Below are 25,093 nucleotides of genomic sequence, written 5' to 3' on the forward strand. Positions count from 1 at the left end.
CACAGAAGCCCATTGACAGACATTGTTATAATACGGAGAGCTGATCAGAAGGCTGGGATTCAGTATATCGGCAACACAATTATAGGATGAAAATGCTGAATAAAGTTTTTACCCCAAAACCTACCCTATCTTGCCTTTGTGCTGCACCACTGCTTTGGGTCCCCCTAGAGGGGCCAGCCCCATGGATTGGGAACTTATGACGTGAAAGGGCTCTTGGAATAAAGAAGTACAATATATGATTGGGCCCATTGCTGCTCTGTTGTGGATATAGAACAGACCTATTGGCAAGCTGCAGCTTTAGTACCTTTGTTTCACTTGCAGGTGTGGACGTCATAAATGCGCACACATTCCTGGCAACTCACATAACAGCACCAGTGGAAAATGCAGTGACACTTCTCCTTGCGTTTCTCTGTGCGCGTGTTGTGGCCCCTTCCACAGCACAGGAGGTCACATCCATCTATGCCATGGGACGTCACGTTGCAGGAACGGCCCTGGGTCCCAAAAGATCCAGTCTCTGGATTGGGCTCACAAAAGTTGGGGGAAGTCTCATAGTACACAAGGTCCCTCTCTGTGGGAGGTTTAAAGAGCGAGTATTTGGCCCTCAGTGTTTCAACCCAACCTCGTGATTCCCGGTGCTTCTCCACTGACATCTCGGAGGCACTGTCATACTTATCCTTTAGGTGATCCCCAATAGCACGAAAGTCAGGTTGGGACCACCAGCAGGTTTTAACCTCACAGCTGCCAGAGAGACCATGGCACTTACATCGAAGGTGCATGTGGTCAAGAATGGTCTAAGAGAAGACAAAAAGACATTGTTATCAGCAGAGACTGGGCATCTTGTTCAAGTAAAAGGAAGGATAAGTGAAGCAATAGAAAGGAAAATAATACAGAAGAACCAGTTTCGATCTGCTAAAAAAGCTTGCGTGAAAACATCTTTCAGCAGAGAAGTTATCCCAAACACAAGGCCAATGGCAGCCCGGCATGGGGGCAAGTCTTTAACTGAAGCAGTGGGTTGGATTGGAGCATTCTGATGGGGGCAAGTTGGGAAGGAAAGGAAGTGGAGTCTTTAACAAAAAGAGTGGTCTCTAGTGGCAGCTTTATAAAGGATAAACAGGACTCCATGCTCCCTGTGGCAGTCCACTGTCAACTGGAGTTTGATTCAGAATTTCAGCTCCTACTATACTCCATTTTGTCTCCCTTCTCCCTGCTTTGGGCCTCAATGCATTGCCCATCCCTTGGGACCATAGTATCATTATTTCTCACCGCTCTTCCAGCCTCATTGTTGTGTCGGTTTATGGCTGATCTGGCGTCTGGCCTGTTCTCTTGGGCATCTGCAAATTCACGGGACACCAGAACTCCAAAGTCTGCATCCTCGCTGCAGCCACCCCATTTCCAACCATCTCCAGGGGAGCCTTTGTGGTGAGAGTCACAGCCACAGATTGTGGAGCTGCCTTCAGCACAAGAATGAGTCACGGCAAAGGCAACTCCGGCAGAGGCAATGGCGTGGACAAACGCAGATTCACGAGTGGCTGAAAATTACATGCTTATGTTTATAGTCTTATTATACACGATCAGCCCAACAGATTAATTATTGTAATGTATGACTGTGGCTCCCAAGGACTTCTGCCATCCCACTAATCCTTCCTCACCCTAATATTTATTCCTGCTGCAAACAACTCAGTCATGCTGTTTGGCACCTGGGCAGTCAAGAATTCTGACTCTTGTTCACATACAGCCAATATCTTTTACAGCCAATATATTTTTGCTAGTTGTCAATGGTGTTCACCAATAAAACAAAAATAGTTCAATGTCAGAATAGAGAATTTTATACAGTAAAGACCCTTTCACTTGGGGTCTAAAGATATATAGCTCCCTCTGCTTCACTCTCTTGCTTCTATTTCAATTAGATGGAACAGTTCTAAGGAAAGAGAGAGGGGGCTGCAAAAAAATAGAGACAAGGGGCAGGAGGATATCCCACTGCAGATCTGGGATGGAGAGGCGAAGGGATTAAGTCTACTGTTAAAAGGCTTCCTCCCTCCTTCCCAGTTCGGCCAGTTACCTGCTGGGACGCTCAATCCCCTTTTGTATTGTAGGGACCCATAGGGTTAAATGGTCCCTATGGCTTTAAATCCCTACAGGTTCAGTTCCCTTAGTTGCTGGGCAGAAGGGAATGTATCTAAGTGGGTTCATTAACATATGTGTGCTATTGGTTAGAAGGTATAGTGACCACATCCTGCCTGACTTTGTTATAGTTTGGGGAGAGGAGTGGCACTTTCCTGTTTGTTTGCTTCCACCTTAGGGACAAGGTGCATGTGTGCTGAGAGCCCAGGCCCAGTGAAGTCGGGGAACAGGGCCCCGTGAATGAGGCATTAGATAGTGGCAGGTGTATCTCCCTTTATAGTACCTTCTAGGGGTGTAAGGCAGTTAGGGCTGAGCTAGAATGAGCAGCATTGAGCTCCTGCATAGGATTGCAGTTTTTCTGGAGATATCTCTCCCAGGCTACATTGCCTGTAGTGTAGGGATCCAAGTGAATAGGGAATCAGGATAGAGAATTCCCTGAGGGATCCACTACAGGGTGTGTCGCAGAGGTGAAGGGAGATTCCTGCCAGTCTGCCTGCAGGAGAGTGAGTCTGAATATACACTCGGTATGTGTTGCATGTACCAATGGCCTCTGAAGCTGTATTGTGAGTAACCCTGTGGATGTTCAATAAATACTTATCATTTTGTTATTTGCAAGAACCTCTGGCGCCCTCTGTTTTCATTTTTCTGCATAGCAGCGAGAGAGGTGTAGTTGCACAACCCCCTCACCTTCCTCTGCCACTTAGCGAAGGCCCATTCTGGATAAGAGAGTACAGTGTAACCCATGTTCTACTGGTACCAGTCCGGGAAGGCAGATATTGAGCTGAAATAGAGGTTACAGTATGCTGGTGTCACAGTGTATTAGTGACATAATGATGGGCGTCCTTGGGACCTGTGTGTGACCAGACTGCCATTTCCCTGTCAGTTCGTAGCAGCAAGCCCTTCGGCAGGCTACGTACTGTCCCGTACTGGAGGAGTCCCCCTCTCAGTCTGAGGGTGGGGGGAAGAGAGCAGTGAAAGGGCGTGTGAATAGCCCCAGAGTCCTGCTGGGCCAGGAACCCCTCTCAGCCTTGCAGTGGGGAGGCTTAAACTCCTTTTTATTCAACACTAAGCTCATTTCACTCATTCACTTTCTGTGCTACTGATCCGGCAGCCTCTGTGTGAGAGCAAACCTTGCAGATTCTCATCTCTGGGAACTTGCTCATCATTCTGCCCTTCTCTCACACTTCTCCTCACTCCCTGTATTTGCTGTTCCCACCTCTATACCATGATGTATGGCTGCTCACATAGGCAGCATCAGCTACTGGGACACAACATTTAGTTTTATTAAGGTATAGTTGCTATTGGTTCCTTTTGTCAAACCTATTCAATTAAAGTATCTCCAAGTATGTAACACACTTTTGCTCACCAGTTTAACCCTTTATCACAGGTGGCACTCTTAAACATTAATACTCAAGGGCACGTTTTTACCCAGTGTGCTGCACAATCACTTGGGCTTGAGTGGTTCTTAAAGTGTTCATATTAATGTACTGACAAAACCAAAGCCAATATAGGCACTATGATAGATAGGTGCACAGGTTCCATGAACAGCCATTATAAGGCACCTCCCTCCTATACTCCAGGGGTTACATTTCTATTCTATATTGGATGGAATGTTCTCTAGCTAGTTTACTGGGTCCCCTTCCCCTGACTTCTGAGGTCTTCTACAAATCATCACTGGGTACTTTCAATAGGGGTCACCTGACATCAGTCAGCTGCCATAGCATTCCTGCTACTCTACATCAGGGAAAGACTATCTTGGCAGGTAAGTTCTACCCAAGCCATACAGTGTTCCATAGTGGTGGGTAGGAGTACCGCTGCAGTCTACATTGAATGTCATCTGCAGCTCAACTACAGTATTAGTGGTGCAATGTTTGCATTTTCTGAATTGCTCAAAATTCAGGGAATAAAAACAAAGGATGGGGATATTACTCTCTTCAGGCTGCGGGGATAAACTAGACTGCAAGATCCCCTAGACATCCGAAAAACACAGGTTCTAGACTGGAAGATCCCATGGTTATCAAAGACACACAGGTTGTGGGGATACACTAGACTGCAAGATCCCATGGATATCGGGGGCACACAGGTTGTGGGGATACACTAGACTGCAAGATCCCATGGATATCGGGGGCACAAAGGTTGTGGGGATACACTAGACTGCAAGATCCCATGGATATCGGGGGCACACAGGTTGTGGGGATACACTAGACTGCAAGATCCCATGGATATCGGGGGCACACAGGTTGTGGGGATACACTAGACTGCAAGATCCCATGGATATCGGGGGCACACAGGTTGTGGGGATACACTAGACTGCAAGATCCCATGGATATCGGGGGCACACAGGTTGTGGGAATACACTAGACTGCAAGATCGCATGGATATCAGGGGCACACTGATTGTGGGGATACACTAGACTGCAAGATCCCATGGATATCGGGGGCACACTGATTGTGGGGATACACTAGACTGCAAGATCGCATGGATATCAGGGGCACACTGATTGTGGGGATACACTAGACTGCAAGATCGCATGGATATCAGGGGCACACAGGTTGTGGGGATACACTAGACTGCAAGATCCCATGGACATCAGGGGCACACAGGTTGTGGGGATACACTAGACTGCAAGATCCCATGGATATCGGGGGCACACTGATTGTGGGGATACACTAGACTGCAAGATCCCATGGATATCGGGGGCACACAGGTTGTGGGGATACACTAGACTGCAAGATCCCATGGATATCGGGGGCACACTGATTGTGGGGATACACTAGACTGCAAGATCCCATGGATATCGGGGGCACACTGATTGTGGGGATACACTAGACTGCAAGATCCCATGGATATCGGGGGCACACAGGTTGTGGGGATACACTAGACTGCAAGATCCGATGGATATCGGGGGCACACTGATTGTGGGGATACACTAGACTGCAAGATCCCATGGACATCAGGGGCACACTGATTGTGGGGATACACTAGACTGCAAGATCCCATGGATATCGGGGGCACACAGGTTGTGGGAAGAATCCATGGAAAATGGGACCATGACACGAAGGGCAAAACATTTTATAATGGTGCATAGTTAATGATACTTTTTGTCTGATCAGTACCTTTATCCAGTACTGGTCCAAAGATGGCCAAGCTGTCATGAATGGTGGTGCAGTTCCAGCGGCGCCCTCTAAACTGGTGCTGACATTCTTGAATTCCCAGCTTTATCCCCTCTGCTACACTGGGCATGATCTCAATGTAGTTCCGGCAGAACCGCATCTGTTTTGGGACAAGACCTGGTATAGATCCACAGAGGATTGGCTGGGACCCAAGGGTGCTGTACTGTTGTCCAAGTGCTAAGGACCTGGAGAGAAAGTAATATAAAATAAGTTTTAATTCGACCATAGAAGGAAATAGATTCTTTAATACATTTCAACACAGAACCCAATATTTACTTTCAAGCACTGTCTGCATTCTTTGTGCTCTATATGACTTTCAGCAAACGTTATCAGCACCCAGGCAGCTGCAAGGCTATCATGAAATGTTGCCTCTTTTCTACCGGTTATTTCCAACTTCTGCCATCCCTCAACACTCCCACTGAGCTAATCTTAAAAAACAATATCAAACAATATGTCTTAACCTTCAGAGACGCAGCAAAATGTGTGTGAACTTACTGCCAAAATTACTAAAAAAACAACGGACCAGGAAATGGACATTGATTAATCCCCTCTCTTTTGTATAATTGTAGCTAGTTTGGCCAGATCAGTTGCACCTCCATTGTACCTATATGTTTTTACTTGTATGTATAACTTTAATTATGGAGCGCTAAAAGGATATGCAAAGCTGTACAATGTTACAGTATACAAAATTACACACAGGGAGGACAAATATTATGATAAATACAATAAAAATGTATAAATACGCAGAGATTGAGTGCCATGTGGTATGAGACACAGTAGGAAGGAGGTCCGTGCCCCAAAAAGCTTACAATCTAAGTGGTTGGGTAACATACAGTGTGCTGATTTAACAGGGTTAATGGTCATGCCATCAATAGTAATGGTGAAAGGAGGAGAAGGGTTAGGTTTGGGTGGGAAGACCATGAGCTCTGTTTTAGCTAGGTTGGGTTTGAGGTGGCGATGGCTCATCCAGGAGGAGATAGCTAGGAAGCAGTCGCAACTTTTAAATTCCCTTTTAAACCCCCCCCCAGCTATCATACACACTTTGCCCTTACACTGACTGGCTCCACCCACATAGGCACCTTACTTTCCCACCTGTATGCTAGCCTTACCAGACTCAATTCACTAAGAAAAACATATCTCGTGATTTACCATGTGAAAACTCCATTGAGGTCTATGGGGAAATGACTGAAATGGAGCTGGGGAAGTAAAATCAATTTGAAAAAAAGACTCTCCTCAAATTTGATCTAACCCAATATTTTCACAAATGTCAAGTCCCATCTTCCATCATGAAGCCCTTCCAATGCCCCCCCGGTTGACTTAATTCTTTCAAAGCTACACTTTTATTCTGGTAACAGATAACTGTGTTGATTTGTGAACCCCCTCCCTCTCCTACCTCTACCCCTGACTAGGCACACTCCATGCATTAGTGAGCCCTCTCTCCTGTTCCTCAGGGAGACCTCATTACATAGGGCTTAAGACTCCAGATCTGTAGTGTATCCCATCCAGAGAAAGCCTGCCCAGACAATTCTGCTCATCCCAAAACCTAATCCTTGAACAATAAGGATTAGGATGCTCCGGATATTACCTACTGGCCACCCATTCCAGGTCAGCCAGCTGGGTACCTCAGAAATGTTCTAAGTGCAGGCAACATCTAGCTGGACCTGATTCCTGCAAGTGGAAGACTCCAAAACTCAGGGCAGGATCACGAAGCACAGGCTCCTGTTTACCTGGACATATCAGTAGTGAGAAGACTGACACAATGAAAATCAAGTCAGAGGACACTATATACATAGGGGCATATTTATTAACATTGGAGACAAAAAACACTGGTTGCCCAGAGTAACCAATCAGCAATTAGATTTGAACAGTCAACTACAAGTTAGAAAATAAAAGCAAAGATCTGATTGGTTGATATGGGCAATATCACCAGTGACGTTTGCCTCCAATGTTAATAAATACACCCCGTAGTGTTTTGATTGGCTTTATCTGGTTTAGGGATCTAAAAGACAGGAAATGATTGAATGCTTATTGCATTTGGGCATTTTAATTACCATGGGTCTCCAGGAAATGGTGCCTTCCCTTTACTAATTATAATAAACATCAGATTATGCCACAGTCATGTATCCTGAGGGTATGCATCAGACTTTATATCATACGCAGGTATCAGATTATACATCACAGGCAGATACAGGGACAAACACTTAACGAAGAGGAAAGTCTTTTAATAGAAGTGCCATAATGCATCCTGGGATGGGATCTATTATGTAAAAAGCTTATCACCTTGGGTTTTCCATATTAACCTATTCTGTAATATGGGACGCTATGCCATAAAGGGCTAGGATACCCCTCTGTTTGACAGGTGTTCCGTAATTAGAAATAAAACTACGTTTTGCCTGTTGTTTTAATTAAAGAAGTGGTTCTCATTTCAATTACGTCTATATATATAAGGGCCAGTTCTTAGCAGCTTTTTAGTTGGTCTTCATTTCTTATTTTTAATTGTTTTTTAATAATTTGCCTTATACTTCTAACTCTTTCAGGCCCCAGCAGGCAAAAAACTATTGCTCTGTGAGGCTACAATTTCACTGTTATTGTTTCTTTGCATTACTTATCTTTCTATTAGGAACCACTATTCATATTCCAGTTTCTCAATTTAACCACTGCCTGGTTGCTAGGACCATAGCAACCATATAGCTGCTAAAATCCCAAACTGGAGAGCTGCTGAATATAAAGCTTAATGGTAAATTCTTAGATGTTGAATTTCCTTGAATACAATGTAATCGTGCAGCGGAAAAAAATGGTATTTCTGTAATATTTTGTACACTTGTTTTTGGATGTTGCTCTCAGTGCCCCCAAACCAGGTAATTTTTTTAGAGTTCCTGACTTGGGGGCAAGTTTTGGTTGAATAAAAACAAGATTTCCTACCAAATAAAGCCCCTGTAAGCTGATAGGGTGCATAGAGGCCCCTAATAGCCAATCACAGCGCTTATTTGGCTCCTCCATGAACTATTATGGTGCTTGTGTTGCTCCCCAAGTCTATTTACATTTGACTGTGGCTCCCGAGTAAGAAAGGTTGGGGACCCCTGATGTAGCGAGTGCTATTGTGAGTCTTCATTTTATATTATTTGTGGTTTTTGAATAATTTCACTTTTTCTTCAGCAACTCCCCCCAGAATTTCAGCAGTTATCTTGTTGCTAGGGTTTAAATTACCTTAGCAACCAGGCAGTGGTTTGAATAAGAGACTGAAATATGAATAGGAGAAGCCTGAATAGAAAAATAAGTAACAATACCATTGTAGCCTCACAGAACAATAGGGTTTTGGCTGCTGGGGTCAGTGACCCCCATTTGAAAGCTGAAAAGAGTCAGAAGAAGAAGGCAAATTACTATGAAAAAAAAAATGAAGACCAGTAAAAAAGTGGAATAGAATTGACCAGTCTATGAAATGCAGGTATGGGACCTGTTATCCAGAATGCACAAAACCTGGAGTCTTCTGGATTAAAGCTTTTTTTGTAATTTGGATCTCCATACATTAAGTCTATGGAAATGTAAACATAACATTCCAATAAGGATTAATTATATCTTAGTTGGGATCAAGTACAGGTACTGTTTTATTATTACAGAGAAAAGGGAATCATTTAACCATGAAATAAACCCAATAGGGCTGTTCTGCCCCCAATAAGGGGTAATTATATCTTAGTTGGGATCAAGTACAGGTACTGTTTTATTATTACAGAGAAAAGGGAATCATTTAACCATGAAATAAACCCAATAGGGCTGTTCTGCCCCCAATAAGGGGTAATTATATCTTAGTTGGGATCAAGTACAGGTACTGTTTTATTATTACAGAGAAAAGGGAATCATTTAACCATTAAATAAACCCAATAGGGCTGTTCTGCCCCAATAAGGGGTAATTATATCTTAGTTGGGATCAAGTACAGGTACTGTTTTATTATTACAGAGAAAAGGGAATCATTTAACCATTAAATAAACCCAATAGGGCTGTTCTGCCCCAATAAGGGGTAATTATATCTTAGTTGGGATCAAGTACAGGTACTGTTTTATTATTACAGAGAAAAGGGAATCATTTAACCATTAAATAACCCCAATAGGGCTGTTCTGCCCCCAATAAGGGGTAATTATATCTTAGTTGGGATCAAGTACAGGTACTGTTTTATTATTACAGAGAAAAGGGAATCATTTAACCATTAAATAAACCCAATAGGGCTGTTTTGCCCCAATAAGGGGTAATTATATCTTAGTTGGGATCAAGTACAGGTACTGTTTTATTATTACAGAGAAAAGAGAATCATTTAACCATTAAATAAACCCAATAGGGCTGTTCTGCCCCCAATAAGGGGTAATTATATCTTAGTTGGGATCAAGTACAGGTACTGTTTTATTATTACAGAGAAAAGAGAATCATTTAACCATTAAATAAACCCAATAGGGCTGTTCTGCCCCCAATAAGGGGTAATTATATCTTATTTGGGATCAAGTACAAATTTCTGTTTTATTATTACAGAGAAAAGGGAATCATTTAACCATGAAATAAACCCAATAGGGCTGTTCTGCCCCAATAAGGGGTAATTATATCTTAGTTGGGATCAAGTACAGGTACTGTTTTATTATTACAGAGAAAAGAGAATCATTTAACCATTAAATAAACCCAATAGGGCTGTTCTGCCCCAATAAGGGGTAATTATATCTTAGTTGGGATCAAGTACAGGTACTGTTTTATTATTACAGAGAAAAGGGAATCATTTAACCATTAAAAGAACAGTAACACCAAAAAATGAAAGTGTATAAAAGTAACTAAAATATAATGTACTGTTGCCCTGCACTGGTAAAACTGGTGTGTTTGCTACAGTAACACTACTATAATTTATATAATAAGCTGCTGTGTAGCCATGGGGGCAGCCGTTCAAGTTGGAAAAAAGGAGAAAAGGCACAGGCACATAGCAGATAACAGATAAAACACTATTGTATTCTACAGAACTTATCTGTTATCTGCTATGTAACCTGTGCCTTTTCTCCTTTTTTCCAACTTGAACGGCTGCCCCCATGGCTACACAGCAGCTTATTATATAAATTATAGTAGTGTTACTGTAGCAAACACACCAGTTTTACCAGTGCAGGGCAACAGTGCATTATATTTTTATTACTTTAAAGCTCTTTCATTTTTTGGTGTTACTGTTCCTTTAAATAAACCCAATAGGGCTGTTCTGCCCCCAATAAGGGGTAATTATATCTTAGTTGGGATCAAGTACAGGTACTATTTTATTATTACAGAGAAAAGGGAATCATTTAACCATGAAATAACCCCAATAGGGCTGTTCTGCCCCCAATAAGGGGCAATTATATCTTAGTTGGGATCAAGTACAGGTACTGTTTTATTATTACAGAGAAAAGGGAATCATTTAACCATTAAATAAACCCAATAGGGCTGTTCTGCCCCAATAAGGGGTAATTATATCTTAGTTGGGATCAAGTACAGGTACTGTTTTATTATTACAGAGAAAAGGGAATCATTTAACCATGAAATAAACCCAATAGGGCTGTTCTGCCCCCAATAAGGGGTAATTATATCTTAGTTGGGATCAAGTACAGGTACTGTTTTATTATTACAGAGAAAAGGGAATCATTTAACCATTAAATAAACCCAATAGGGCTGTTCTGCCCCAATAAGGGGTAATTATATCTTAGTTGGGATCAAGTACAGGTACTGTTTTATTATTACAGAGAAAAGGGAATCATTTAACCATTAAATAAACCCAATAGGGCTGTTCTGCCCCCAATAAGGGGTAATTATATCTTAGTTGGGATCAAGTACAGGTACTGTTTTATTATTACAGAGAAAAGGGAATCATTTAACCATGAAATAAACCCAATAGGGCTGTTCTGCCCCAATAAGGGGTAATTATATCTTAGTTGGGATCAAGTACAGGTACTGTTTTATTATTACAGAGAAAAAATAAATCATTTTTAAAAATTTGAATTGTTTGATTAAAATGGAGTCTATGGGGAATGGCCCCGTAATTGGGAACTTTGGTTTCCAGATGATGGATCCCATACCTGTACTACTTAAAGGTGAACTAATGAACTAAAGGCATTTAATAATGTTTGATTTTTTTCACAATTTGTATTTTTTTGCACCAAAATACAATTTTGTTGAGGAAAAAAATTTGATTTTTTTGTGATTTATTATGCGATAAGACCCGAAAAAATATACGCCATGTTAAAGTTGTTGCGATCGTGTAGAAACCAATGGCAGGTGTCCTTTGTACAACTGGAAGATCTTTCTTTGCTTTGTGGTTTTAGAAGTTTTTTGACCCTGTCATTTGTGCGACAATATGAAAAAGTTGCGGTTTTCGGATGTTTTCCACTTTTCTTTTTCTTTGTGCTTTTTCAGTTCAGATCTTTTGCTAAATGACTGCATATTGTACAGCGCTGCGGAATATGTAGGTGCTTTATAAATACAAGTTAATAATAATAATAACTGAATAATCTGAATGTTGACTTCATTGAAATCATAAATAAACAGCATTTAAATAAAATCCCATTCAATAAACAGGGGTCTGCCATCAATATTTTACATTTGACACTTCAAATTTGTTCTTGAAACCAATTGAAATTCATTCATATCTATTTCTTTATATATCTATTGGTGGAGCTATTGTTTTATGTTAATCAATAACATCTTTCAAAACTGATAAGAATTCATTCAAAGCCCCGTCTGAAAACCTGCAGATTAGGAACAAACTTTTTACTCTAAAGCAATGTTAACTATTTAAATGCCAGAATTTACCAATAATTTAAACAAAAGAATTTAACATATACAGTGGCTTGCAAAAGTATTCAGCCCCCTTGAACTTTTCCACATTTTGTCACATTACAGCCACAAACATGAATCAATTTTATTGGAATTCCACGTGAAAGACCAATACAAAGTGGGGTACACGTGAGAAGTGGAAGGAAAATCATACATGATTCCAAACATTTTTTACAAATAAATAACTGCAAAGTGGGGTGTGCGTAATTATTCAGCCCCCTGAGTCAATACTTTGTAGAACCCCCTTTTGCTGCAATTCCAGCTGCCAGGCTTTAGGGTATGTCTCTACCAGCTTTGCCCATCTACAGACTGAAATCCTTGCCCATTCTTCTTTGCAAAACAGCTCCAGCTCAGTCAGATTAGATGGTCAGCCTTTGGGAACAGCAGTTTTCAGATCTTGCCACAGATTCTCCATTGGATTTAGATCTGGACTGTGACTGGGCCATTCTAACACATGGATATGTTTGGGTTTAACCCATTCCATTGTTGCCCTGGCTTTATGTTTAGGGTCGTTGTCCTGCTGGAAGGGGAACCTCTGCCCCAGTCTCAAGTCTTTTGCAGACTCCAAGAGGTTTTCTTCCAAGATTGCCCTGTAATTGGCTCCATCCATCTTCCCATCAACTCTGAGCAGCTTCCCTGTCCCTGCTGAAGAGAAGCCCCCCCAGAGCATGATGCTGCCCCCCCATATGTGACAGTGGGGATGGTGTGTCAGAGTGATGTGCAATGTTAGTTTTCCGCCACACATAGCGTTTTGCATTTTGGCCAAAAAGTTCAGTTTTGGTCTCATCTGACCAGAGCACCTTCTCCCACATGTTTGCTGCCCCCCCCACATGGCTTGTGGCAAACTGCAAACGGGACTTCTTATGGTTTTCTGATAACAATGGCTTTCTTCTTGCCACTCTTCCATAAAGGCCAACTTTGTGCAGTGCACGACTAATAGTTCCCCTATGGACAGATTCCCCCACCTGAGCTGTAGATCTCTGCAGCCCCCCCAGAGTCACCATGGGCCTCTTGGCTGCATTTCTGATCAGCGCTCTCCTTGTTCGGCCTGTGAGTTTAGGGGGACGGCCGTGCCTTGGTAGGGTTACAGTTGTGCCAAACTCCTTCCATTTCTGAATGATCGGTGGAACAGTGCTCCGTGGGAGGTTCAAGGCTTTGGAAATCTTTTTGTAGCCTAAGCCTGCTTTAAATTTCTCAATAACTTTATCCCTGACCTGTCTGGTGTGTTCTTTGGACTTCATGGTGTTGTTGCTCCCAATATTCCCTTAGCAACCTCTGAGGCCGTCACAGAGCAGCTGTATTTGTACTGACATTAGATTACACACAGGGGCACTCTATTTAGTCATCAGCACTCATCAGGCAATGTCTATGGGCAACTGACTGCACTCAGACCAAAGGGGGCTGAATAATTACACACACCCCACTTTGCAGTTATTTATTTGTAACAAATGTTTGGAATCATGTATGATTTTCCTTCCACTTCTCACGTGTACCCCACTTTGTATTGGGCTTTCACGTGGAATTCCAATAAAATTGATTCATGTTTGTGGCTGTAATGTGACAAAATGTGGAAAAGTTCAAGGGGGCCGAATACTTTTGCAAGCCACTGTAGTTTGAACAGTTTTCTCATACCAGAGCTCATTGACAATGTACAATTTTAATAGCATAGAAATTTGTAAAAAGACTTTGAAAAAATAAGAATGTTTTGGGGTTCTTGATGGGGTTCTTAGCAGAAATCAGAGATAAGTTGGGGAAATAAAGAGCTTTTATTGTTGATGTTAATCCAGGGACTGGTCAGGAAGGAATTTCTTCCCCTCTGGGGCAAATTAGAGAGGCTTCAGATGGGGTTTTTTGCCTTCCTCTGGATCAACTAGCAGTTAGGCAGGTTATATATAGGCATTATGGTTGAATGTGATGGACATATGTCTTTTTTCAACCTAACTTACTATGTTACTCACTATATTACCATGTTTCCTTAATCATAGTAATGCCAAAGGGCAAGTTGCACACCGCAGAGTGGATATTTCAGAGGCTTTATTCATGATTAATAACCATATCTTCAAGTCCATAGTGGCAAGGCAAGGTGGGCTACAGCAGAGCTCATGTCTGGGAGGGGTCGAAAAAAGAAAATCTCACAATTTCACTAATATTCATCTGTGTGGTATGTACCCTTTATTCATTTACACTGAAATACAGGCAATGTCATCTCATGAGAATCTGCATGTTCTTACCAACCAGTAAACATACCATGTCAGCTGCCCATAGTAAGTCTAACCCTAAGTTGCAATATTATCAAATGTATCATTACAGGTATAGGTTTTCCAGGGGTTTTCCAGATAAGGGATCTTTCCGTAACTTGGATCATCACACCTCAAGGCTGCTAAAAATCATTTAAACATGAAAGAAACCCAATATGATTGTTTTGCCACCAGTATGGATTCAGGCAGCTGAGTTACCATCAGGTACAAAGGTACTGTTTTATAATTTGTACACAAAACACAGAAAGAAATCGCCAGCGCTTGGTCTAACCCACACTGTAGCATTAACCAGCTGCTAGAAACACACTATTGTGCCAGCGCTCGGTCTAACCCACGCTGTAGCATTAACCAGCTGCTAGAAACACACTATTGTGCCAGCGCTCGGTCTAACCCACGCTGTAGCATTAACCAGCTGCTAGAAACACACTATTGTGCCAGCGCTCGGTCTAACCCACGCTGTAGCATTGACCAGCTGCTAGAAACACACTATTGTGCCAGCGCTCGGTCTAACCCACGCTGTAGCATTAACCAGCTGCTAGAAACACACTATTGTGCCAGCGCTCGGTCTAACCCACACTGTAGCATTGACCAGCTGCTAGAAACACACTATTGTGCCAGCGCTCGGTCTAACCCACGCTGTAGCATTGACCAGCTGCTAGAAACACACTATTGTGCCAGCGCTCGGTCTAACCCACGCTGTAGCATTAACCAGCTGCTAGAAACACACTATTGTGCCAGCGCTCGGTCTAACCCACACTGTAGCATTGACCAGCTGCTAGAAACACACTATTGTGCCAGCGCTCGGTCTAACCCACGCTGTAGCATTGACCAGCTGCTAGAAACACACTATTGTGCCAGCGCTCGGTCTAACCCCACACTGTAGCATTGACCAGCTGCTAGAAACACACTATTGTGCCAGCGCTCGGTCTAACCCACGCTGTAGTGTTGACCAGCTGCTAGAAACACACTATTGTGCCAGCGCTCGGTCTAACCCACACTGTAGCATTAACCAGCTGCTAGAAACACACTATTGTGCCAGCGCTCGGTCTAACCCACGCTGTAGCATTAACCAGCTGCTAGAAACACACTATTGTGCCAGCGCTCGGTCTAACCCACGCTGTAGCATTAACCAGCTGCTAGAAACACACTATTGTGCCAGCGCTCGGTCTAACCCACACTGTAGCATTAACCAGCTGCTAGAAACACACTATTGTGCCAGCGCTCGGTCTAACCCACGCTGTAGCATTAACCAGCTGCTAGAAACACACTATTGTGCCAGCGCTCGGTCTAACCCACACTGTAGCATTGACCAGCTGCTAGAAACACACTATTGTGCCAGCGCTCGGTCTAACCCACGCTGTAGCATTGACCAGCTGCTAGAAACACACTATTGTGCCAGCGCTCGGTCTAACCCACGCTGTAGCATTGACCAGCTGCTAGAAACACACTATTGTGCCAGCGCTCGGTCTAACCCACGCTGTAGCATTAACCAGCTGCTAGAAACACACTATTGTGCCAGCGCTCGGTCTAACCCACACTGTAGCATTGACCAGCTGCTAGAAACACACTATTGTGCCAGCGCTCGGTCTAACCCACGCTGTAGCATTGACCAGCTGCTAGAAACACACTATTGTGCCAGCGCTCGGTCTAACCCACACTGTAGCATTGACCAGCTGCTAGAAACACACTATTGTGCCAGCGCTCGGTCTAACCCACGCTGTAGTGTTGACCAGCTGCTAGAAACACACTATTGTGCCAGCGCTCGGTCTAACCCACACTGTAGCATTAACCAGCTGCTAGAAACACACTATTGTGCCAGCGCTCGGTCTAACCCACACTGTAGCATTAACCAGCTGCTAGAAACACACTATTGTGCCAGCGCTCGGTCTAACCCACGCTGTAGCATTAACCAGCTGCTAGAAACACACTATTGTGCCAGCGCTCGGTCTAACCCACACTGTAGCATTGACCAGCTGCTAGAAACACACTATTGTGCCAGCGCTCGGTCTAACCCACGCTGTAGCATTGACCAGCTGCTAGAAACACACTATTGTGCCAGCGCTCGGTCTAACCCACGCTGTAGCATTGACCAGCTGCTAGAAACACACTATTGTGCCAGCGCTCGGTCTAACCCACGCTGTAGTGTTGACCAGCTGCTAGAAACACACTATTGTGCCAGCGCTCGGTCTAACCCACGCTGTAGCATTGACCAGCTGCTAGAAACACACTATTGTGCCAGCGCTCGGTCTAACCCACGCTGTAGCATTGACCAGCTGCTAGAAACACACTATTGTGCCAGCGCTCGGTCTAACCCACACTGTAGCATTGACCAGCTGCTAGAAACACACTATTGTGCCAGCGCTCGGTCTAACCCACGCTGTAGCATTGACCAGCTGCTAGAAACACACTATTGTGCCAGCGCTCGGTCTAACCCACGCTGTAGTGTTGACCAGCTGCTAGAAACACACTATTGTGCCAGCGCTCGGTCTAACCCACGCTGTAGTGTTGACCAGCTGCTAGAAACACACTATTGTGCCAGCGCTCGGTCTAACCCACACTGTAGCATTAACCAGCTGCTATAAATGACAAAAAGCCATTCATTATACACAAAGAGAAAGAAAGTTTGCCAGCGCTTAGTTTGCCTTTAAAAATAATTTTTTACAAAAAATGAGGTGTTAGTACCACACGTCAAGGCCCCTCATTGTACGTGAGTCCTACACTGTCTAATGACTTTGAGTCATTAGACAGTGTAGGACTCACGTACAATGAGGGGCCTTGACGTGGCACGTGAGCTTACATATTTTGGCCAAAGTGTGGTACTAACACCTCATTTTTTGTAAAAATTATTTTTAAAGGCAAACTAAGCGCTGGCAAACTTTCCTTCTCTTACTGTTTTATAATTACAGAGGAAAAGGAAATCATTTTTAAAAATTAGAATTATTTGCTTATAATGGAGTCTATGGGAGATGGCCTTTCAGTAATTTAATATATCTTTTCAGTGTCTATGTACATAAAGATACACATGTTTTTGAGATATTTTCCCACTGTTTTTTGATGCAACAATTCCACTAAAGCCCCTACATCCATAACTGTGTTTGTACTGCTAAACTGCACTTAGCTTACACACTAATGAAAATGTATTTCGTATATTCATAATAATGCACAAATTTCCATTTGTATCTTTCTCATTTCTTACCCATATATACACATATGCATCATCCTCCTTGTACTTTCTTTTAACTTTCTCTCCCCTTTCTGTTATGCCCTGTATCCCCATACAATATCTGAATATGTCTATATATATGTATTTATAAATACAATTAAAAATGAACAGATGCCAAGGTCCTAGTAAGTGTAGAACAGAACCACTGAGCTTGAATAGTATCACAAGTGTTCATCCAAAATTTTAGTAGTGACCTACAATTTTGTATAAACACTTAATAAATACTATAGACCTGTTGGGCGCAATAGCTCTGTCTGTGTGCCTCTATGTCTACTATCTACCTATTATATAAAGAATATATCTTAATTATTTACTTCTATATCACAACCAAGCTCATAACTGGAACAGTTATTCCGACTTAAAGCCTTTCATTGTGTTTCAGGCTTTGTTCGCTCCTCTCTGATATAAATATACAGAAATATAGTTGTAACCATCACCATGCTAGTTCTATATAAAGATATCAAATAAGCACTCATCCCAAATCTTACTCTGATTGGCCTTCAGGCTGGGCCCCCTTAGCCCATAACAAGGTTACAGATATATAGAAATATTGGGGTGACAGTCACCCCGCTATAGTTCCAGGGGTACCCAGGGCACAAATAAGCACTCACCCCAAATCCCCCCTAACTGGCCTTCAGTCTGGGCCCCCTTAGCCCATAACAAGGTTACAGATATATTGAAACATTGGGGTAACAGTCACCCCGCTATAGTTCCAGGGGTACCCAGGGCACAAATAAGCACTCACCCCAAATCCCCCCCTAACTGGCCTTCAGGCTGGGCCCCCTTAGCCCATAACAAGGTTACAGATATATAGAAACATTGGGGTAACAGTCACCCTGCTATAGTTCCAGGGGTACCCAGGGCACAAATAAGCACTCACCCCAAATCCCCCCCTAACTGGCCTTCAGGCTGGGCCCCCTTAGCCCATAATAAGGTTACAGATATATAGAAACATTGGGGTAACAGTCACCCCGCTATAGTTCCAGGGGTACCCAGGGCACAAATAAGCACTCACCCCAAATCCCCCCTAACTGGCCTTCAGGCTGGGCCCCCTTAGCCCATAACAAGGTTACAGATATATAGAAACATTGGGGTAACAGTCACCCTGCTATAGTTCCAGGGGTACCCAGGGCACAAATAAGCACTCACCCCAAATCCCCCCTAACTGGCCTTCAGGCTGGGCCCCCTTAGCCCATAACAAGGTTACAGATATATAGAAACATTGGGGTAACAGTCACCCCGCTATAGTTCCAGGGGTACCCAGGGCACAAATAAGCACTCACCCCAAATCCCCCCCTAACTGGCCTTCAGGCTGGGCCCCTTAGCCCATAACAAGGTTACAGATATATAGAAACATTGGGGTAACAGTCACCCCGCTATAGTTCCAGGGGTACCCAGGGCACAAATAAGCACTCACCCCAAATCCCCCCTAACTGGCCTTCAGGCTGGGCCCCCTTAGCCCATAACAAGGTTACAGATATATAGAAACATTGGGGTAACAGTCACCCCGCTATAGTTCCAGGGGTACCCAGGGCACAAATAAGCACTCACCCCAAATCCCCCCTAACTGGCCTTCAGGCTGGGCCCCCTTAGCCCATAACAAGGTTACAGATATATAGAAACATTGGGGTAACAGTCACCCCGCTATAGTTCCAGGGGAGTCCAGTACAGGCTGGACCCTCCTCCACCGCATTAGGTCCATTCGGGGAGCCATTCCCACATTTTGGAAACCAGAGATGAGTGCTTTGATTAAAAATTAGGCCACAACTACATTCAAAACACAAGATCAGTAAAACAAAGGGTAGGAATCTCATAGGACATAGGATGTCCTGCTTCAAAGTAATTTTGGTTCATATAATAGTTTATAATTCATGCTCAGGGATACACATAATATAGGATAATAGAACAAAAGGAAGATGGGTATGGGGGTCTTTAACATAAATGATGAGGCTAGACAGGGTTCAGGGGAAGATTCTGTTCAGTGGAGGTTAGGAAGGTGTGTATGGTACCCACTGGGAATAGCCAAGTGCTCCTACCTGCCAGGTAGCGGAAGTGAGGAGGGTAATAACAATAAAGCACAATAGATCGCTTACCACCAAATGGGGTAACCTGCCAATACTGGGGCAGCTGAGAAGATCCAGAGGAAGTGTAAGAGACGAAGTCTGTCCATGGGGGGCGCTGAGTTTCCCTGGAGAAATCGGCAGGTGTTGGGGGAGAGAGTAGACCCTAATGGGGAGGTGAGGCACATTCCATGTGAAGCAGGGTCTCTTCTCTCTCTCTGACTTTTTTTGGGGGCAGGGGTGTAGGTGCATTATATAACCTTGCTTGTCTGATTATGGCGAGGGGAAAGAAAAAAGCTGAATGTCATAAGGCAGCCAATCCCTGAGCACTGGGACAAGGTAAGGGAATCCTCCCTACTTAGGACTGTCAGTCAAGAAGCTCCCCCCCCCCGCACTACACCCAGGATGCTAATTCCATACCCCTCTCTATGCTCTCCAGTTCTGCATCTGCACTTTCCTCCTCTTCTGCACTACCCTTTGCCTTCAGCACTACAACTCCCATCATCCCCATCGGCATTCTGCAGCAATTAAGAACTATTAAACAGGCATAGACTAAGTCATGGTATCCAAATAAATGTATATTTAGATGTATGAACACATTGACTTGGTTGTGTGCTGATCACTGATCCTTTCATGGCTTCTAGCACCCCAACGTTGGGTCAATTAAATAAGGTATTATCTGGCGAGGTTGCCAAACGAGCGGATCCTTACCCAATTTGCCCCCCAACACCCTTGGGCAAATGGGATGATCTTATAATTTTGTTCCTGAGCCAATGATTGTATTAGAATTGTAAGGTTTGATATAATACCCTATATTCTCATATTCATATAATCATATATTCATATATGCATGTATTTTGATACTTTGATACACTTTGACTCCAAAACTAGTTGTTTTCCCAAAGTAGTACCCTGGCACATCTTGCACCTGACGAAAAAAGCCTTGAGAAACAACTTAATCGTATCTGTGCGCTGACGCCTGTTATACTCCTTGTGTCCTCCTTTAAATTCCTGTCCCGCATTAGCCATCCTTGAAGGCCATCTTTGAAGCAACAATAGTCTTTTTCCTATTTGCTATAACATACCCTTATGTACTTTGTAGTTACGTGTGCAACGAAGGTTATAAAAGTGATGATCACTTAACAATAAATTGGACAAGTTTGAACTTCCATTGGAGTTGTGTCGTTCTTGTCGGCGGTCAGGAACCTTACAAGAATAAGGACTTGTCCCCCCATGTGTCTGTGATGGACCCTGTGGGGTTGTGGGTCTGGGTGCATTTGCACCCCCTGAACCCTCAGTAGTTACAGCAATGCTGCCTAATAGATTTTCAGCCAGAAGTCCCCATAAAATGTTTGCACCCATAGTAGGTGGCATTTGGTCACCTGCTCACATTCAAACATCTGATTGGTTGCTATGGGTTACTAGACTTGGGTGCAAACATAGTGGTGCTTCATAGTGTTTTCAATTGAACTCAAAAGTAGTCAGTCATTTGTACCAAAAATCCCATTTATTAAAGGGACTTGGGTTAACGTGAGCTCCTCGCACTTCTGTATAGTTGCACTCAGTGCCGCTGCCTCCTCCTGTTCTGAATGAAGCATAATTGGGCCTATTGGCTCAGGGGAGCTACTGGTACCTCCAAACCAGGCGCTAGTGGCAGGGTTCCCACAGTGACCTGGGCCAATCACCGCAGCGCAGTTGCACCCAAACAATAGGGAGCACTTGTCCCTCAGAAATGACACCAACAGGAGAGATTTCTCAGCGCAGTTGTGTCTGATTCACATCACAGCCACAGTATATCATGGGGCTTATTCCCCTTCTCTCCCACACACAGCTCTCTGTCTGTCACACATGGCTCTGGGCTACCTAGTGGCGCTCTGCTCTAACGCACGCTTGAGGGCCATTTGCAGTCAGATAGGGAAAATAAAGCTCTGCCTTAAGCCTAAGTGAAAAGCCCCCTGCGGGGAGTGTCTCCCAGGAGACTCTAAACTGTCCGACAACCAGCCAGGATCTTCCCACAGCCCCAAGAAAAGGGATAGTAAAGCCCGGGTTAACCCCTAAATAGCCATACCCCCAACACATTATACAACAGGAATAGTAAGACCTGTTTAACCCCTAAATAGCCATACCCCAACACATTATACAACAGGAATAGTAAGACCGGTGTAACCCCTAAATAGCCATACCCCCAACACAATAGATCCTATAGAACAGGAATAGTGAAGCCTGGTTAACCCCTAAAAAGCTATACCCCCTGTAACATCGGGATACATGAATACAGCTTACTGGGATTAAACTGACTTTTTGCAAGCCTGTGGGTCTATGAAGGGTACAGATTAGGCAGGATTGCCCCTTGGCCACTAGTTTTCTGGCCTACCCAGTAACAATGGTAATCTATTCCAAAGTTAATAACATGGAAGAAAGAGAAATAACATTGGAAAGGCTGCTGTTTATTTCCAGAAAAGGTGGAAACTCCAGAGCTAACAAGCTTTTATACAGCTTTAAAGATCCTTATGACCAGAGTAGGAGCCAGTGATGATCCTTTATATTTATATACATTATATTTTTAGGATTTATTAAGCTAACAGTTTCCCAAATCTGTGATTGATTTATTGGCTGCACTTACAGCAGCAGGTCTGTATTCCTAACTCTAAGCTTTAGTTGCTGGTCTGAAACTAGAGGCAGGCTGGTGAGGCGTATACCTAGTACTACAATGTTCTAGAAGTATTGGGAGGCATGTATGTATCTTTGTTACCTTTTTTTTTTTTTTTCCAACAAGTTTTTTTTTATTGAAAACAAAGCATTGGCATTAATACAGGCAATATATCATACATATGTGACATCACGGTTCAACTTACATTTACACATTCATGAGCTAGTGCCAATCAGTTTATCCAAGTAGTGCTCGCCTTGAGTACAGCAGTGTAGATGTTGGTCGTTCTCTCAGGTTCATGGGGTAACCTACTGGGTTTGTAGCGTAGGGAGTTCTTGGGTTGCCCTGATACCCTGTGGTTCAGCACAGTTATACCTCTTTTTTTTTTTTTTTTTTTTTTTTAGCTTTGTTGGGCAGTGTATGTATCCCAGCACCCCCAGATATTGGTATATGTGGCATTTTTCCCTTTCCTGCCTAGAGAATGCTTTTCTTGCAGGCATACCTCGTTCATGGCCTTCAGCCATGAGTCATAGGACGGGGCTGTCTGCCCTTTCCAGTTTAGGGTTAGTTGTCTACGGGCTTGGAATAACGCCTTGGTTATAAGAGTTTTTTGACCTTGGTTTAACTCTAGGCTGGAGGTTATGCCCAAGATGCATACTTTTGGGGACGGGGTGATATCTGAGTCTATCACCGCGTTCAGCTTGTTAAGGATCGAGACCCAGTAGGTAGTTAGCATTGGGCAGGACCAGAGAGTGTGCAGGAGGGTTCCAGTCTCCGCCTGGCATCTAAGGCATAGCGGGGAGGATTCTGGGTAAATTTTATGCAGTTTCGCGGGGGTGTAGTAGGCCCAGTGGATAAGGTAGAGCTGCAACATCTCATGCCTGCAGTTGATGGACACAATTTTTGGGGAGGCCAGCACCTCCTTCCATTGATCATCCAGTATAGGACCTAGGTCCTCCTCCCAGGATTCCCTGCATTTCATTTTAGTCAGTTTTTGCCTCGCTTCCATAATATATTTGTATATGGTGGAGATCTTACACTTTTTGTGTCCCGTTTTTATGAGTGATAGAAGTGGGTCTTCTAGGGTGGCCAGGAGGGACCTTTTGTGCAGGCATTTAAGGGTGGTATGCACCCTGTGATACAGTAGCCATTGGGAAGCTGGAAGGGAGCGATGCTGCCTTAGGAATGCGAATGGGGCTGTCACCCCCATGTCCCACACATCCTGAATGGAGATGAGGCCTGCCTCTAACCACTGCCTGGGGGGGGGGAGATCTTGCCAAGTTGCCCAATACTTTGTTGCCCCAGAGGGGGGTGGCAGGGTCTATTGTGCAAGCCCCAACAGTCTTTCGGGCGTCTACGTATGCCCGACGTACCGCTGCTACCAGTAAGTTGTGGGGGGGTGTTGATGGTTGGACCAGCACGGCTTGCCATGGAGCTATGTATGGGGGTAGTAACTCCTGCCATGAGTTGTAAAGGGCAGAACAGGGGCCCTCAGGGGTTAGTGGGCTCAAGTGTGACAGTTGTGCTGCCAAGTATAGGACCCTGAAGTCAGGGAGGGCCATTCCACCCCCTGTTTTTGCCCTCTTTAGGTGTGGTAGGCTTAGTCGTGAGCGGCCCTTTCCCCATATGAAAGACCTCATGGTTGTGTCTAGTTTACTGAAAAAAGTTTTTGGAGGGGCCGTAGGTGTGTGCCATAGAGCGTACATAATTTTTGGTTGGACAAACATTTTGATAAGTTGTATGCGGCCTGCAGGCCCTATTGGCAAGTTGCCCCATGCGGCGAACTTGGTGTCTATCCATCCTAGCATGGGGCCCAGGTTAAGGTCATAATATGTTGTTATGGGGAGTGCTATCTCTACCCCTAGGTATGTGAATTGGTTTGCAATCGGTAGGGGACTAGGCACAGATCTGGGCCCCCTCTGTTGTGGGTCCACTGGAAATAACAGAGATTTGGCCTGGCTGACTTTTAACCCTGAAACTGTTCCAAATGCCTCCGTGAGCTCTATTAATGCGCTTAAGGATTGTCCCCTGTCCCCTAGATATATTAAAGTATCATCCGCATATAATTGGAGTTTGTCAGTGCGGGTTTGGGATATCCAGCCCACTATGTTGGGATGCTGTCTGACTGCCGCCGCGAATGGCTCAATTGCAATTGCAAATAAAAGTGGCGACAGGGGGCATCCCTGGCGGGTGCCCCTGGTGAGGCTAAATGGGGGTGCCTCATCTGTACCTACTCTAAGGAAAGCGGTGGGCGACTTGTATAGTAGTTTGACTAGGTTTACAAATTTCGTACCGAACCCAAATTTGTCTAGGGCCTTCCACAGATAGGGCCATTCGACCGTGTCAAAGGCCTTAGCAATATCCAAGGCAGCTATGGCCCTCTCTCCTGAGTTTGCATGGGCTGTTGTTAGGTTCAGAAACAACCTCCGGATATTCATGGCTGTCGTTTTGCCCGGCATGAACCCTAGCTGATCGTCAGCAATTATGCTGCCTATTATTTTCTTAAGCCGGTTAGCCAGCAGTTTGGCCAGGATTTTTACATCGGCTGTTAGTAGGGATATAGGCCGGTATGATTCAGGCAGAGTGGGGTCCTTGCCCGCCTTGGGTAGCAGCACTATGGCTGCTTGGTACATAGAGTGGGGCAGCTGACCTTCCCTATGAGCCTCGTTATAGGTCTTTAGTAGCACGGGTGCCAACGTTTTTGCATGTCTTTTGTAAAGTTCAACGGGGAGGCCATCTGCCCCCGCCGCCTTGCCATTCGGGAAGGAGTCTATAGCCTCCT

At 44.1% G+C, this 25,093-nt stretch overlaps 1 protein-coding gene across 1 annotated transcript; it reads right to left on the bottom strand.

Annotated features, from left to right (window-relative positions):
* Positions 1 to 210: 210 nt before the first annotated feature.
* On the bottom strand, positions 211 to 19,811 carry LOC100487954 (proto-oncogene Wnt-3). The gene is made up of 4 exons (XM_002938499.4): positions 19,695 to 19,811; positions 5,238 to 5,479; positions 1,264 to 1,529; positions 211 to 791 (listed from the first exon to the last, which is right to left on the bottom strand). The coding sequence occupies exons 1-4, from the start codon at positions 19,769 to 19,771 to the stop codon at positions 312 to 314; spliced, it is 1,065 nt and encodes a 354-aa protein (XP_002938545.1). The 5' UTR covers positions 19,772 to 19,811; the 3' UTR covers positions 211 to 311.
* Positions 19,812 to 25,093: the final 5,282 nt, after the last annotated feature.

This window comes from Xenopus tropicalis, chromosome 7 (genome assembly GCF_000004195.4).
Source record: "Xenopus tropicalis strain Nigerian chromosome 7, UCB_Xtro_10.0, whole genome shotgun sequence".
Taxonomy (NCBI): Eukaryota; Metazoa; Chordata; class Amphibia; order Anura; family Pipidae; genus Xenopus; species Xenopus tropicalis.

Coding starts and splice junctions, on each gene's coding strand:
- LOC100487954 (XM_002938499.4), bottom strand. CDS start 19,771: ATGGACAGACTTCGTCTCTTACACTTCCTCTGGATCTTCTCAGCTGCC. Junction 1,530..5,237: donor TGGACCAGTACTGGATAAAG/GTACTGATCAGA, acceptor TGTAATTTTCAG/CCACTCGTGAATCTGCGTTT. Junction 792..1,263: donor ACAATGAGGCTGGAAGAGCG/GTGAGAAATAAT, acceptor GTCTTCTCTTAG/ACCATTCTTGACCACATGCA.